At 41.2% G+C, this 14,277-nt stretch overlaps 1 protein-coding gene across 1 annotated transcript; it reads left to right on the forward strand.

The window, feature by feature from the left end:
• Positions 1–5,413: 5,413 nt before the first annotated feature.
• On the forward strand, positions 5,414–7,668 carry LOC107373993 (uncharacterized). The gene is made up of 3 exons (XM_054735604.2): positions 5,414–5,535; positions 5,956–6,199; positions 6,772–7,668. Exons 1-3 carry the CDS (start codon positions 5,414–5,416, stop codon positions 7,081–7,083), a joined length of 678 nt encoding a protein of 225 aa, XP_054591579.2. The 3' UTR covers positions 7,084–7,668.
• Positions 7,669–14,277: the final 6,609 nt, after the last annotated feature.

Raw genomic sequence — 14,277 nt, forward strand, 5'->3', positions numbered from 1 at the left:
AGCACATTTGGGCTAGTAGAAGGTAACCGTTAGCATTATCAACTTCAGCTTCAATTTAATTTGTGGAGATAAAACACCAAAGTTGCAGAACAGACAGGGTCAGAGATAGAGATGTGTTGCTGTGAGCCAATCAGAGGAGAGATGTCCGTATTTCATGAATAATAATGAGACGTTAATGAGACTTTAACCCTAAACCTAACCACTACTCCTCCAGCTAACTACTTCCTGAAACAGGAACATCAGCGCTCCTCACCACAGAGAATGACTCACAAATCATTAATTCATTCATTATAGAGATCACTGCAAATTTATTTTTAAAACAACTCTAAAGTTGATCCAAATTCATCATTGCCTGTAAAAAAGTGTGTGTCCAAGTCATGCTGCAAGATCAAGCAAATCAACCACAAAGTTCATTTTCATTGTTGTTGTGTTATCAGCAGGAGATGTTACTATAACGTGAAAACGAAAAAAGTTATTGAATATTTTACACTTTGTAGATAAGCCCTGGGCTCAAACCCACGCATTAAAACTAATGGTATTGGTTCTACAAATAGCATTAGTTTAGCCCTTTAGGCCCTAGGCCTTTGTTCTTTGGGCCCTGGCGCCTCCCAATTGGGGCCTTTGGAGTTTCATGTCCCAAGTGTCAGTGATTGTTTGCATTCCCCGAGCACAGCTACAGCTTCAATCAAAACAGTTTAGGTTGTAAACAAAGCATCCATCCATCCACCCATTTTCATCCGCTTATCCGGAGTCGGGTCGCGGGGGCAGTAGGAAGTAGACTTCCTTCTCCCCAGCCACTTGGGTCAGCTCCTCCGGGGGAATCCCAAGGTGTTCCCTGGCCAGGTGAGAGACATAGTCCCTCCACCATGCCATGGGTCTACCTTTAGGTCTCCTCCCAGTTGGACGTGCCCGGAAAACTTCACCAGTTGCCCGAGCCACCTCAACTGGCTCCTCTCGATGTGGAGGAGCAACGTATCTACTCCGAGCCCCTCCCAAATGACCGAGCTTCTTACGCTATCTCTAAGGGAGAGCCCAGCCACTCTTCGGAGAAAACTCATTTCAGCCACTTGTGTCCGCGATCTCATTCTTTCGGTCCCTACCCAAAGCTCATGACCATAGGTGTGGTTAGGAACATAGATCGACCGGTAAATCGAGAGCTTTGCCTTCTGACTCAGCTCTCTCTCCACCACAACAGACCAGTACAACGCCTGCATCACTGCAGTTGCAGCACTAATCCGCCTTTCGATCTCACGCTCCAGTTTTCCCTCACTAGTGAACAAGAACCAAAGATACTTTAAGTCCTCCACTTGGGGCAGGACCTCATCCCTGACCTGGAGAAGACATCCTACCCTTTTCCGAATCAAGACCATGGTCTCAGATTTAGAGGAGCTGATTCTCATCCCAGCTGCCTCACACTCGGCTGCAAATCACTCCAGCAAAAGCTGAAGATCATGTTCTGATGAAGCCAACAGGACCACATCATCTGCAAAAAGCAGAGACCTGATCCTCAGGCCACCAAAACGGATGCCCTCCACACCTTGGCTGCACCTAGAGATCCTGTCCATAAAGGTTATGAACAGAATCGGTGACAAAGGGCAGCCTTGGCGGAGTCCAACTCTCACTGGGAACGAGCCCGACTTACTGCCGGCAATGCGGACCAAGCTCTGACACCGGTCTTACAAGGACCTAACAGCCCGTATCAGAGGGCCTGGTACCCCATACTCCCGGAGTACACCCCACAGGGCCCCCTGAGAGACGCGCTCAAATGCCTTCTCCAAATCCACAAAACACATGTAGACTGGTTGGGCAAATTCCCACGCACCCTCCAGGATCCCCCTAAGGGTATAGAGCTGGTCCAGTGTTCCACGGCCAGGACGAAAACCACATTGCTCATCCTGAATCTGAGGTTCAACAATCCGATGGACCCTCCTCTCCAGAACCCCTGAATAGACCTTACCAGGAAGGCTCGGGAGTGTGATCCCCCTGCAGTTGGAACACACGCTGCGGCCCCCATTTTTAAATAAGGGGACCACCACCCTGGTCTGCCAGTCCAGTGGGACTGCCCCCGATGTCCACGTGATATTACGGAGCTGTGTCAGCCAACACAGCCCCACAACATCCAGAGCCTTAAGGAACTCCAGGCGGATCTCATCGACCCCTGGAGCCTTGCCACAGAGGAGCTTTTTAACCACCTCAGTGACCTCAGCACCAGAGATTTGAGAGGCCAACTCAAAGTCCCCAGACTCTAATTCCTCACTGGAAGACGTGTTGGTGGGATTGAGGAGATCTTCGAAGTATTCTGCCCACCAATCCACAACGTCCTGAGTAGAGGTCAGCAGCACACCTCCCCACTATAGATAGTGTTCGTAGTGCACTGCTTTCCCCCTCTGAGGCGCCGGATGGTGGACCAGAATCTCCTCAAAGCCATACAGAAGTCTTGCTCCATGGTCTTGCCGAACTCCTCCCATGCCCGGGTTTTTGCCTTGGTGACCACCCGAGCCGCGTTCCTCTCGGACTACCGGTACCTGTCAGCTGCCTCTGGAGTCCCACAGGCCAAAAAAACCTGATAGGTCTCTTTCTTCAGCTTGAACGCATCTCTAACCGCCGGTGTCCACCAGCAGGTTCGGGGGTTGTCACCACGACAGGAACCGACGATCCTGCAACCACAGCTCCGGTCGGCCGCCTCAACAATGGAGGCACTGAAAAGGGTCCATTCAGACTCAATGTCCCCCCTCCTCTCCCGGAACATTTTGGAAGTTCTGTTGGACATGGGAATTGAAGCTCCTTCTGACAAGAGACTCTGCCAGACGTTCCCAGCAGACCCTAGCAATACGTTTGGGCCTGTCTGGTCTGACCTGCATCCTCCCCCACCTTCTGAGCCAACTCACCACCAGGTGTTGATCAGTTGACAGCTCCACCCCTCTCTTCACCCGAGTGTTCAAAACATATGGCCGCAGGTTAGTTGAAACAACAACAAAGTTGATCATCGAGCTTCAGCCTAAGGTATCCTGGTGCCAAGAGCACATATGGACTCCTTTATGTCTGAACATGGTGTTCATTATGGACAATCAATGACTGGCACAGAAGTCCAATAACAAAATGTCACTCGAATTCAGATCGGGGGGGCGTTCCTCCCAACCACACCTCTCTAGGTCTCACTGTCATTGCCAACGTGAGCGTTAAAGTCTCCCAGCAGAACGAGGCAGTCACCGGAAGGAGCACTTTCCAGCACCCCCTCCAAGGTCTCCAAAAAGGGTGGGTAGTCTGAACTGTAGTTTGATGCACAAGCACAGACCACAGTCAGAACCCGTCCCCCCACACATAGGCGGAGGGAGGCTACTCTCTCATTCACTGGGGTAAACCCCAATGTACAGGCACCAAGATGGGGGGCAACTAGTGTGCCCACCCCTGCTCGGTGCCTCTCAGTGGGAGCAACTTCAGAGTGGTAGAAAGTCCAGCTCCTCTCAAGGAAACTGGTTCCAGAGCCAGAGGCATGCATTGAGGTGAGTCTGACTATATCTAGTTGGAACCTTTCAACCTCACACACCAACTCAGGCTCCTTCCCCACCAGAGAGGTGACATTCTATGTGCCAAGAGCCAGCTTCTGTAGCCAAGGATCAGACCGCCAAGGTCCCCGCCCTCGACTACCACCCGTCACACACTGCACCCGACCCCTTTGGCCCCTCCTACGAGTGGTGAGCCCATGGGAAGGGGGACCCACGTTTCCTCTTCGTGCTGTGCCCGGCCGGGCTCCATGGGTGAAAGCCTGGCCACCAGGCGCTTGCCAACGTGCCCCACCTCCAGGCCTGGCTCCAGAGGGGGGCCCCGGTGACCCACGTCCGGGCGAGGGAACACGGTTTCCATTTATATAATTCATCATAAAAGGTCTTCGGGCTGCTCTTTGTCTAATCCCTAAACAAAGCAATTTTTGGTTTTTGATACATTAAGATAAAATAATACTTGAACTTTATTTTAGAAGAGCAGCCCTGTGTGAAAGTGCTGACAGGATGGAGGTTGTGAGTTTAAATTCCATTCAGCAAATTTAGTCAATTGTTTTATTTATTCCAGGGTTCCTCAATTAAATTTGTTCAAGTTTTTTTTTTTTTCCCAGCAGACACAAGAGAAGGTCAGATGCTCTTCCAAAATAAAGTTCAAAAATCATTGTATCTTAATTTATTACAATTGAAAATGACCTTGTTTCCCATATGGGCTGTTTGATTGTGGTTTTAGTTGTGTTTGGAGAATGTGGACAGCTGTAGATGTTTGGGACATGAAATTGTACAGGCCCCTAATTGGGGGCCGTTAGGGTTAAACAGGTTAGATATCTGGTGGTTATTCCTAACCCAACGGCAACTTAGTGTGGTTTACAATAGCAAGAACATACAAAACAAACATGAAGCATGGAATTACATATAAAACACTGAAGATTAGAAATAAAAGTGGCTGGTGATTAGTGATAGTGCTGTCAGTAGGTAAGAAGCTCAGGAGGTAGGTTCAGCAGTGTAAAGAAAAGTAAAGAAAATAATATTTATGGGATGGATACCTCATTTTTTAAAAAGACACGAGGGTATCTTGTGTTCACCTCTAACTGAGGCAATAAATCAGTCAATCAGTGACAGTCTTTTCCACGCTGTGCTGAAAATAAGCATAATCACACCAGTGTATAAACCTGGGGATAAGAAGGAGGTTAGCAGCTATGGAGCAATTAGTACCCTTCCTATATTCTCTAAAATCTATGAAGAAATAAGAGCAGAACACCTGAGTGAATACTTTGCAATGTGGGTTTATAACTGAACATTTTATTTTTACTATTTATTTTATTGAAGCAATAAAATCTAGTCTTGATCTAAGAGGAGTGGTGGGAAAGGTGTTTCTTGACCTCAGAAAGACTTTTGACATGCAGTCATGACATACATTTGAACAAGCTTGAGGACTTACGTCTTTCTAGTCAGACACTGATCTGGTTTATGTCATACCTCAGTGACAGACAGCAGAGTGTAAGCAGACAGCAGTAGGCCAAGAGGTTGTGCAGGCTGTCTCAGGAGGTAGAGCAGGTTGTCCAGTAATCAGAAAGTTGTAGGAGCGATCCCGGCCCCTGACAGAAAATGCTTCTGTGTTCTTGGGCATGACACTTAACACACCTTGGCTGCTGGTGATGGTCGGAGGGACCAGTGGCACATGTGCTCAGCAGCCTGGCTTCTGTCAGTGTGCCCTGGGGTAGCTGTGGCTCACTGTAATAAAAGCAACTTATGTTGTTTGAGATGAAAAAGTATTTTATGTTGTTTAAACTTAAAACCCATTTTTCACGAATTAAGTGCAATAAATTAAGTCAGCCCGACAAACCAAATTAGTTGTGTGCTTCACCAATATTAAGTGAGCCGTATGAACTTACATATTTAAGTTGGACTTCATAATGTCGTGCCCAAGTTCTGCTAACGTCCATGCTTTTGTTGTGAAATGCGGGAAAGTCAACTTTTGGAGTTGGAGGAGTCAGTCTCATTCTGCGTGTGGTCGGAGGCAAAGGAGGCTGCATAGGTAAGTTTTCCCCTTTTTCCTGGGTTCAAATTATGTTAAAAATAAATTATGAATATGTTTTGTGCTATATAAAGGTAGCCTACACGCATAAACAACTTTTACAGGTGATTTTTTTAAGGTAAGGCTGTCGGCGGTTGAGATTTATGCTATAGGCTATATTCTGCAACTAGCCTGTACTTAAAAAACATGGACCTCTGTAACTAACTGTTTCATTTCGTACTTGTTTATAGTTTGAAATGATATCTGCTATACCACTAATAATATTTCAATTTCTTTTGATAAACAAGCTAAATATTGAGAGAATAATTGCTAACTCACATTGCTAATGGCTAATGTAGCAACAGCAGCTAGCAATTAGTGTCGAATGTACGTTGACTTAAAAACTACAAAATTATGCTTTAGTACACTTTACACCCATAGACGGTGGAGCAGATTTAGCACTGGGACGGAGCAGTGGGACTGCGGGGCAGACAACACCGAGGAGCGGGACGAAGGAGCAAACACCGATAGACGGCGGAGGAAATACATAGAGCAACGGGACGTAGAAGCAGGACGTGGAGGCGCCAGCCCAAACGCGGAGGAGCCAGTCCAAACACTGGCAAACAGTGCACCAACGCAGAGCTGTGGGTCCAAACACTTTAACTCTGGACCAGGCTGCTTAGAGGTGAGTTTCTGTTCTCAATTCTTTTTTCTTTTCTGCTCTTTTTTTACATTTTGTCATATAACTTCATCAGGTGTCTGCAAGAAACATATGATATGGCCCACCTCTAGATGAAATACATTTTGTTACATTAATTATAAATATATAATTTAAAAGTGCCTGTGGGACATTTGATACACCTGTAGCTCTCAACTGTGTGTGTGTGTGTGTGTGTGTGTGTGTGTGTGTGTGTGTGTGTGTGTGTGTGTGTGTGTGTGTGTGTGTGTGTGTGTGTGTGTGTCAGCAGACAGCTGTACCAGTGTTTCTAAAGCTCAGGCTGGTAGAGAATAGGCACTAAAGTTAAAGTTTGACAAGAATCAATACATTTTTATGCATTTAATCTACAGATTTTTGTATATAATTTCTCAAGACAGCTTGAAGTGAGTTAACTTGTAAATAATTTACAGGAGGAAAAAATATAGAGATGTATATCGTATATCGGAATTCAGCTAAAAGATATTGAGATATCAGTTTTGGTCCACATTGCCCAGACCTACAATAAAGCATTAACATTTTTTTCCATCTCTTCTTAAAAGGCTACTGACCCAGAGGAGGAGCAGACAAGAGGTCTCTCCGTGGGTATCCTCACTGTGCTGGAGGATAACTGGACTTCACCTGCTGTAAATGTGATGAACCTTGCTGTGGTTGTTGAAGAAACAATCATCCTTCAGGACCTCCCAGATCTGCCAACGGCTTTTGGCTTTGTCTTTGGGTTGATCTATGTCTTAAACCTTCAATACCCAAAAGATCTCAGGTACACCTTTGAAACGGTTCAGAAAATCTTTATGGGACTTGGGACAGATCTCTCGGCAAGGGTAAGATCCCTCAAAAACAGGCTTTTTCTATGAATCCTATATGGTAGCTGTTGGATGTACCTTACCTTTTTTTTTCTTTAATGACTTGCAGTTTTTCAGTTTTGGGCTTACTTAAATTTAGAGTTCAAGTCATTGTTTCCACTGTTGCGACTTTAATAAAAAGACAGTTTTATACAAAAAAAATTATATAAATTTTTATTTGTAATGCTATGCTAGATAGTTTTATGTTTTACTGGAGTTTCTCTTAAAATGTGTGATACAAGGTCAGCATTTTGTTTGTTCCTGTTCAGCCAGTTATTCTGGAGTTGGGCTACTCAACCAGGTACACGCCAGGGTCTTGTAATTGCACATTAAAGTGCATAAGTTTAAAATAATTTAGTCTTACAGCTGGTCTCACAGCTAGATGTGTTGGGCTTCCTACAGTTTTAGTTCAGCTTTTTCAGCTGTTCTGTATCAAACAGATCTTAATGTTTTAATACCAATATTGTCGGTCAAGATAAGTTTTATGCTCCATAGCTTAACTTGTGTAGTGTTTTACTAAGCATTCTCAGTTTTTGGGAAGTGCTACACATGGTGTTTAACATGATGTGACAAAAGTTCAAAATAAAAACACTTTTGTCATTGGCATCTGAATTTGCTTTTTTTAGAATTTGCTGTTTAAACCCATCTGTTACATTATTAAGTGTGGTCTGTTCAATTCAATTCAAATTCAATTCAAAAATACTTTATTAATCCCAGAGGGAAATTGATTGCTGTAGTATCTCAGAATAATAATAATAATCAACAGGGGCGTAGCACCAAATTCTGGGCCCTAGGTACAAGTCTTCTAGGTGGGCCCCATGCTCAATTGTGTAATATCTCTCTTACACATTTTATGCCATGCTATAAGACAAGATAATAAATATGATCTCAGTTTAACCTCTATATTGAGCAAATACAAATGCCAGCATAATAAAAGTGAAATGCCCAGACTTCACATATAATTATTTTTATTTGCCAACAATGTGTTCAAACATTAATCCTGGAATTTATTTTCCAGTAAATGCCCACTGACGGGTCTTCATGTTAGCAAAATCCCTTATGAGATCTTTAAAGTCCAATCCTTTGGCTAATTGGCTTTCAATAGAAAGAAGAGCTAGGCTGTTCAGTCTATCCTGGGACATTGTTGATCTCAAATAATTTTTCACCAGTTTCAGTTTGCTAAAAGCCCGTTCACCCCCAGCAACAGTCACAGGTAGTGTGCAAAAAATCCTCAGTCCAATACAAACTTCTCCAAAAATGCTCTGTAATTGCATCCTGTAGATGGAATTAAGCAGCTCAAGAGGAGACATGGGATGCAGTACAGAGCCTTTGCACTTTCACTGTAAATAAGCCAGTCTCTTCTTATCTTCTCATGCCCATTGGCTGACTTAGCATATTGAAGATAATTTGGAAATGGCTTGCCCTCCATATCTTTGGGTGTTATTTTGTCGATTCCTGGTGTTTGATCACTTTTATTCGCCAGTCTTCTGACAACTGTATCTCTCTGTTGACCAGTGAGCTTCTCTGGCCATAGTCCTGGATCCTCTGGCAGACACTCATCTGTGTTGCTCAGCCTCTCACTTTCTTCTTCTTCTGGCCTCTCCTCATCATCCTCACTACCTTCAGAGCAACCATCCCCTTCCCTATCTTCACTTACATCATCCTCTTTCACATATTCTATCTCTTTCTCTGCTGCAAGGGGGACAGACACCACACAAGCAAAATGGATCATGAATTAGGTCAGCAAAATATAACCTAACATGTCCTTTCAGATAAATCTGTTGCTAATGATTGCTTGTAAATTGAATAACTTAATTGTATCGTGAGCTCAGGGGCGGATTTAGGACTGAAGAAGATCCGGGGCTTAACACACAAACACGCACGCACACACACGTGACACGCACTAGTCAACATCATATATATTTGTCTTGTACCACATAATTTTTTAATCTAAAGCTACATATTAAGCATATTCAGGGCAGAATATTGTTCCTGTTAGTGTTTAGTGTGAGATGAAAGTAAATATTCACTTTCCAGCAACTTTACCTGAGAAGCTAACTTTAGGCAAACCAGCAACACAACAAATATTTTCAAATAAGACTCACAAACCTGAGTCAACACCAGTCTCATCAAAGCTGGGGTTCTGTCATTGTACTTTTTGTCTAAAAAAAAGTCCTTATGTCCATCTTCACTCATGCATTTCAGGCAGAGACTGCAGAAGAAGCTGGCTGCTGAAGGGCTTCTTCTTCAGTGGTGGAGGCTCAGGCAGGCTGTATACAAACTACTGCCAGCTGCTCCCTCTCTGTTGGACTTTGTTACTGCATGTTACTTCCACGTTTCAGATCCGGGGCTTTTCATAAAACATCCGGGGCTTCAGCCCAAGTAGCTGGGCCTAACGCCGCCCCTGAGTGAGCTCACCTTGTCTCATCTCCTCAGTGCTTTCTGGAGACAATGAGGGCCCTGCTGCTGCTGCTACTGCGTCTAAAGGGCCATGTGGTTCATGATGTTAAGCTTTGCTAATACTGATATGTATTGATATATTAAATACATATGACATGAAATAAACCAGGTTCTCTCTGTGAATGTAATGTACTCTAAATTTTATAATCCCTGCATTATCAGCCAAATTATAAGGTTGTCCGTTTTCAAGATCAAATATAAAGAAATTTAAAATAGGCTTAAAATATCTAACCAAGTCAATAACAATCCTCTAACACCAGTGTCATCATGCTATACGAAAAACAGTGGCAGCTTCCCATTCCTGAGATTACCACGAATCCATCGATACCAAGTTTGTCCTGGTCCATGACTGGGAAGGAGCTGAAATATCCACACAGAGTGAACCTGTTTTTACTGTGAGGTCCGCAAATTAATTGGCGGCAGCCGCCCGCGATAATAATTCTGATTAATATATATATAAATTAATTAGTGTTATCACTGATAACACTAATTAATTTATATTTGATCTTGATGGTGAAACTAAAGGCGTTTAACACTTTCTTTCTTCTTTCTTTCGGTCTTTATTTTGGTTTATAGCATTAACATAAAATTTTTCTTTTCAAACAAAACAATATTAACAATTTGAATTTAAACCAAAGAAGGAATAGGCAGAAGCAATGCTTATTTTAGCCTACCCTATTTTCCACCTAATATACATAACCAATATATATTTCTTTTATTTTCCCCAATATAAATATCCACAATGAAAATTCATTAATGTCTATACATACTTTTCGTACCCTGTAAATATGTGACACTTTACACCTGCTTTAAACTTTAGTAAAGAAGTACATTTCTTCAAATCATCATCTAACTCATTCCACAATTTCACACCAACAACAGAAACACATCTTGATTTCACATTAGTTCTGGCTTTTACACATTCAAACATAAATACACCTCTGAGATTATAATGATCATCTCTTGGTTTGAAATAAACTTTTACGCAATTTGGGATATTATTATTAACTACTTTATGAAGAATCTCTAAGATTTTTACTTTAATAATGTCTCCTAATTTTAGCGTTTTCGTTTGACTAAATAGATAATGGGTTGGTTCGAGGTATCCCAATTTATTAACTATTTTAATCGCCTTTTTTGTAATTTAAATACAGTCTCAACACACGTTTTACCTGCATTTCCCCAAACCTCTGCACAGTAAGACAAATAAGGCATAACTAAAGAGCTATAAATCAAAAACAAGGCTTTTTTATTTAGTATATCAATAGTTTTATAAAGTATAGCAATAGATTTAGACACTTGCTGTTTGATATATTCAATGTGTGGTTTCCAACTGAGTTTACTATCAATAGTCACACCTAGGAATTTAGTTTCATGTACTTGTTCAATTGGGACTCCATTTAAATACAGCTTAGCACCGTCATTGTCCCTTTTCCCTGAAAATATCATAAATTTGGTTTTATTTTCATTTAGTGATAGCTTGTTGTAATAAAACCATTTTTTAACCCTTTGATACATAATGGTCACTACAGTGGACAGGTACTCAAAATTGTTATTTCTTTATTTTTGCTATTAAGCACAGCTGTTGAAGACTTTATTGCATTTGAGCCCCTCCATTTGGACTTCAGTAAGTCAAGCCAACATATTCCATGTTCAGAATGCACGCTGTCCACTGAGATGGACATGTAATAAATTATTTGTAAATTAACAAAATGTTACAAAAAATATTTGTTGAAATTTGTTTCATTCACACCTAAAGATGAATGAAAAAAATTGTTTAGAAAATCTTGGTTGAAGATTTCATAATCCATGCATCAGAGGGTTAATTGAATCCAATTCGTTTTCAACCTCTTGTAATAATTTACTCATATCTTTTCCCATACAAATGAAATTTGTATCATCTGCAAACATAATAAATTTTAACCGAGACGATACAGAAAAGATGTCGTTCAGGTATAGGTTGAATAATTTCGGTCCTAGCACCGAGCCTTGCAGTACTCCACATATTACTCTTTCAAGCTGTGAATCTATATCATTAACATTTACATATTGAAATCTACTGCTTAAATAACTTTCAAGCCATTGATTGGTTTTACCACGAAGACCATAGTATTCACATTTCTTGAGCAGGTATGTGTGATCAATTGTATCAAATGCCTTACTCAAGTCAATCAAGACAGCCACTACATGAAGTTTTTGATCCACTGCTGTTGCAATCTGCTCTACCAAATCCATAACTGCTAATGAGGTTGAACGATTCTTCCTAAACCCATACTGATGGTCATTTAAAAGATCAAACTTGTTGGTAAATGCTTCAAATCTAATTACAAAAAGTTTCTCAAGTATATTTGAAAACTGTGGCAGTAAAGAGATAGGTCTATAGTTACAAGCTAATAATTTATCACCACTTTAATAAATAGGAATAACTCTGGCTATTTTCATTTTTTCAGGGACTGTGCCACTTGAAAATGATTTATTACAAATATAAGTAAAAGGTTCAATAATGCAATGGATAACCTCCTTCATGAGAGACATATCTATCCCATGAAAATCTAAGGACTTTTTACTTTTGAAACTATGTACCGCTTGGATCACATCACTTTGGTTTACACTGCTCAAAAACATTGTATTATTATTTTTATTTATTTCATGGTTAATGTCAACTTCTGGCAGCTTTTTAGCTGGATTAGGGCCAACATTCACAAAATATTTATTAAACTCATTTGCAATGTTCTTTCCATTTTTATTGTGAATATCTATACCTGCTTCTTTTGTATTTCTTATTAATTTATTTAACACATTCCATGTACCTTTAATATTATTTTTGTGTTTTAGGAAAAGCTGATCATAATATTCCTTTTTTTGATTCCTTATTATTGTAGTTAATTTGTTTTTATATTCCTTATACCTTTTTTCTTTTTCCTTTGTTGGATTTTTTATAAAATCCAGATACAGTGATTTCTTTTTCTGGCAAGCCCTTTCCAATCCCCTAACAATCCAGGGTGGGGACCTTTTTTTTAAGTTTTGCTTATGATATTTTAGAGGACAATGTCTATCATAAGCTCCCAAAATGAACACTGAACACCTAACATGAATGCAGCTTCTGAGAGCTAGCTAATATCAGCTAAAACTGTGTTCTGCTGCTCACCTTCCTTCTTGAAGAATCTAGTCAATACTTGCTTCTGTTCGATTAACTTTTTCTCCTTCTCCTTCTTTTCTTTTCTGGAAGCCAGATTTCCCTTTCTTGGGAAAAGACATGACTGACTCTCCTGCCTCCAGCTCTGGCTGTCGGCATCTGCGATGTCTCACTAGCACATGCGGCAGTGCAGCCCCTGGCCGCTGGTGTGGACTAAACCACTTTGCACATTTTTAAGGGGTGATAGATGCCTCAGAGATTATTCAGTTATTATTTTTAAGGCGAAATTCTGTTTCTTAACCTCTTTATCCAGGTAAAGGGAAGTTTATTAAGACATTAAGTAAGTTGGGGGGAAAAAACAACAACAATAAAACATTTTTATTCAAAGCTGTCTCAGGGCCCCTCCCTGCAGTGGGCCCTGGGTAAACGGTACCCTTTCCCCCCCCAGTCCGACGCCCCTGATAATCAAGTCATCAAAGAGTTGTTGTATATTACAATGGCTGTTGAAAGGAAGGATCTCCAGTAGCGGTCAGTGTTGCAGCCAAACTGAAGAAGCCTCTGACTGAAGACACTCTTCCGTTGTCGGACAGTCTTGTGAAGAGAACGCTCAGGGTTGTCCATCATTTTCTTGATTCTCTGGAGAATCCTTCTTTGCATTATCTCCTCCAGCGGTTCCGAAACTGCCGAAACTCTGGCTGAGTCCTTGAAAGGGCTTGGAGTTCCTCCATCTTGTTGGCCAGTGATCTCACATCGCCCGTTATGATCGATGGAAGAGATGGTTTGAATTTCCTCTTTCTCTGTCTCCGTTTTGCTCCCGCTCTGCACCCACGCTTCTTGCGTTTTAGCTCATTTGGGATTTGTGGATTCAGTTGAGGTATTATTTCAGCCTTTCCAGTGTTAATCAGCTGCTCCCGATTGTAAACCAGCTTGTTGCCATGGTTACGCATCATAACAAATGCTCAAAAAGTGAAAAAAAGCTAAAAAATAGCAGTAAAAATCCTCCAAGCTTCACAGCACCAGAGACAGAAAAGTAAAGTGTCCAAAAAATTGTTTTTCCTGAGAAACTAGAAGAAAAAATGCCCAAGAAAAGGCAAAACTTACATATAGTCAACAGAGCTACTCCAACATGCAGCCACCTAGAGCAGCGCGGTTCTGGAAAAAAAAAAAAAAAAGACATTTTCCTATACTGTTTAATAACGGAGTTGGTGTATGCAATATATACATGAGGTGGTAATTCAACTTTTTGCTGTGAAATGTGTTAAACGTTGCAGCAAGTTGTAGTGGAGTAAGCTAAGGTCACAATTAAAAGTTGTTGAAATGTAAAATGTTATGCCTCAATAACTTAGATGAGTTTGGAAAAGTCAAAAATAATAGCTGGTGCAATGTTAAATTTTAAGTAAGTGGAACTTTTAAAATTGAGGTATAAATTAGGATTTACAGTCAGTACTATTTAAAATTTTAAGTTTTTACAACTTTAATTTGGGTAACAAAAACTTGGGATTCAAAGTTGCTTCAACATATACTTGAGTTAGATAAACTCAGGTTTCATACTTATTACAGTTTAAAATTGTGAGTCTTTCCAACTTATAACTAAGTTAGCAAAACTTAGA

The sequence above is a fragment of the Nothobranchius furzeri genome, chromosome 7 (genome assembly GCF_043380555.1).
Source record: "Nothobranchius furzeri strain GRZ-AD chromosome 7, NfurGRZ-RIMD1, whole genome shotgun sequence".
In the NCBI taxonomy this organism is placed as follows: domain Eukaryota; kingdom Metazoa; phylum Chordata; class Actinopteri; order Cyprinodontiformes; family Nothobranchiidae; genus Nothobranchius; species Nothobranchius furzeri.

What these genes read in the sequence shown, in the direction of transcription:
- LOC107373993 (XM_054735604.2), top strand. Translation starts at nt 5,414, where the DNA reads ATGTCGTGCCCAAGTTCTGCTAACGTCCATGCTTTTGTTGTGAAATGC. An exon ending in AGGCAAAGGAGGCTGCATAG is followed by an intron (nt 5,536 to 5,955) that starts GTAAGTTTTCCC and finishes TTACACCCATAG; the next exon opens with ACGGTGGAGCAGATTTAGCA. An exon ending in CTGGACCAGGCTGCTTAGAG is followed by an intron (nt 6,200 to 6,771) that starts GTGAGTTTCTGT and finishes TCTTCTTAAAAG; the next exon opens with GCTACTGACCCAGAGGAGGA.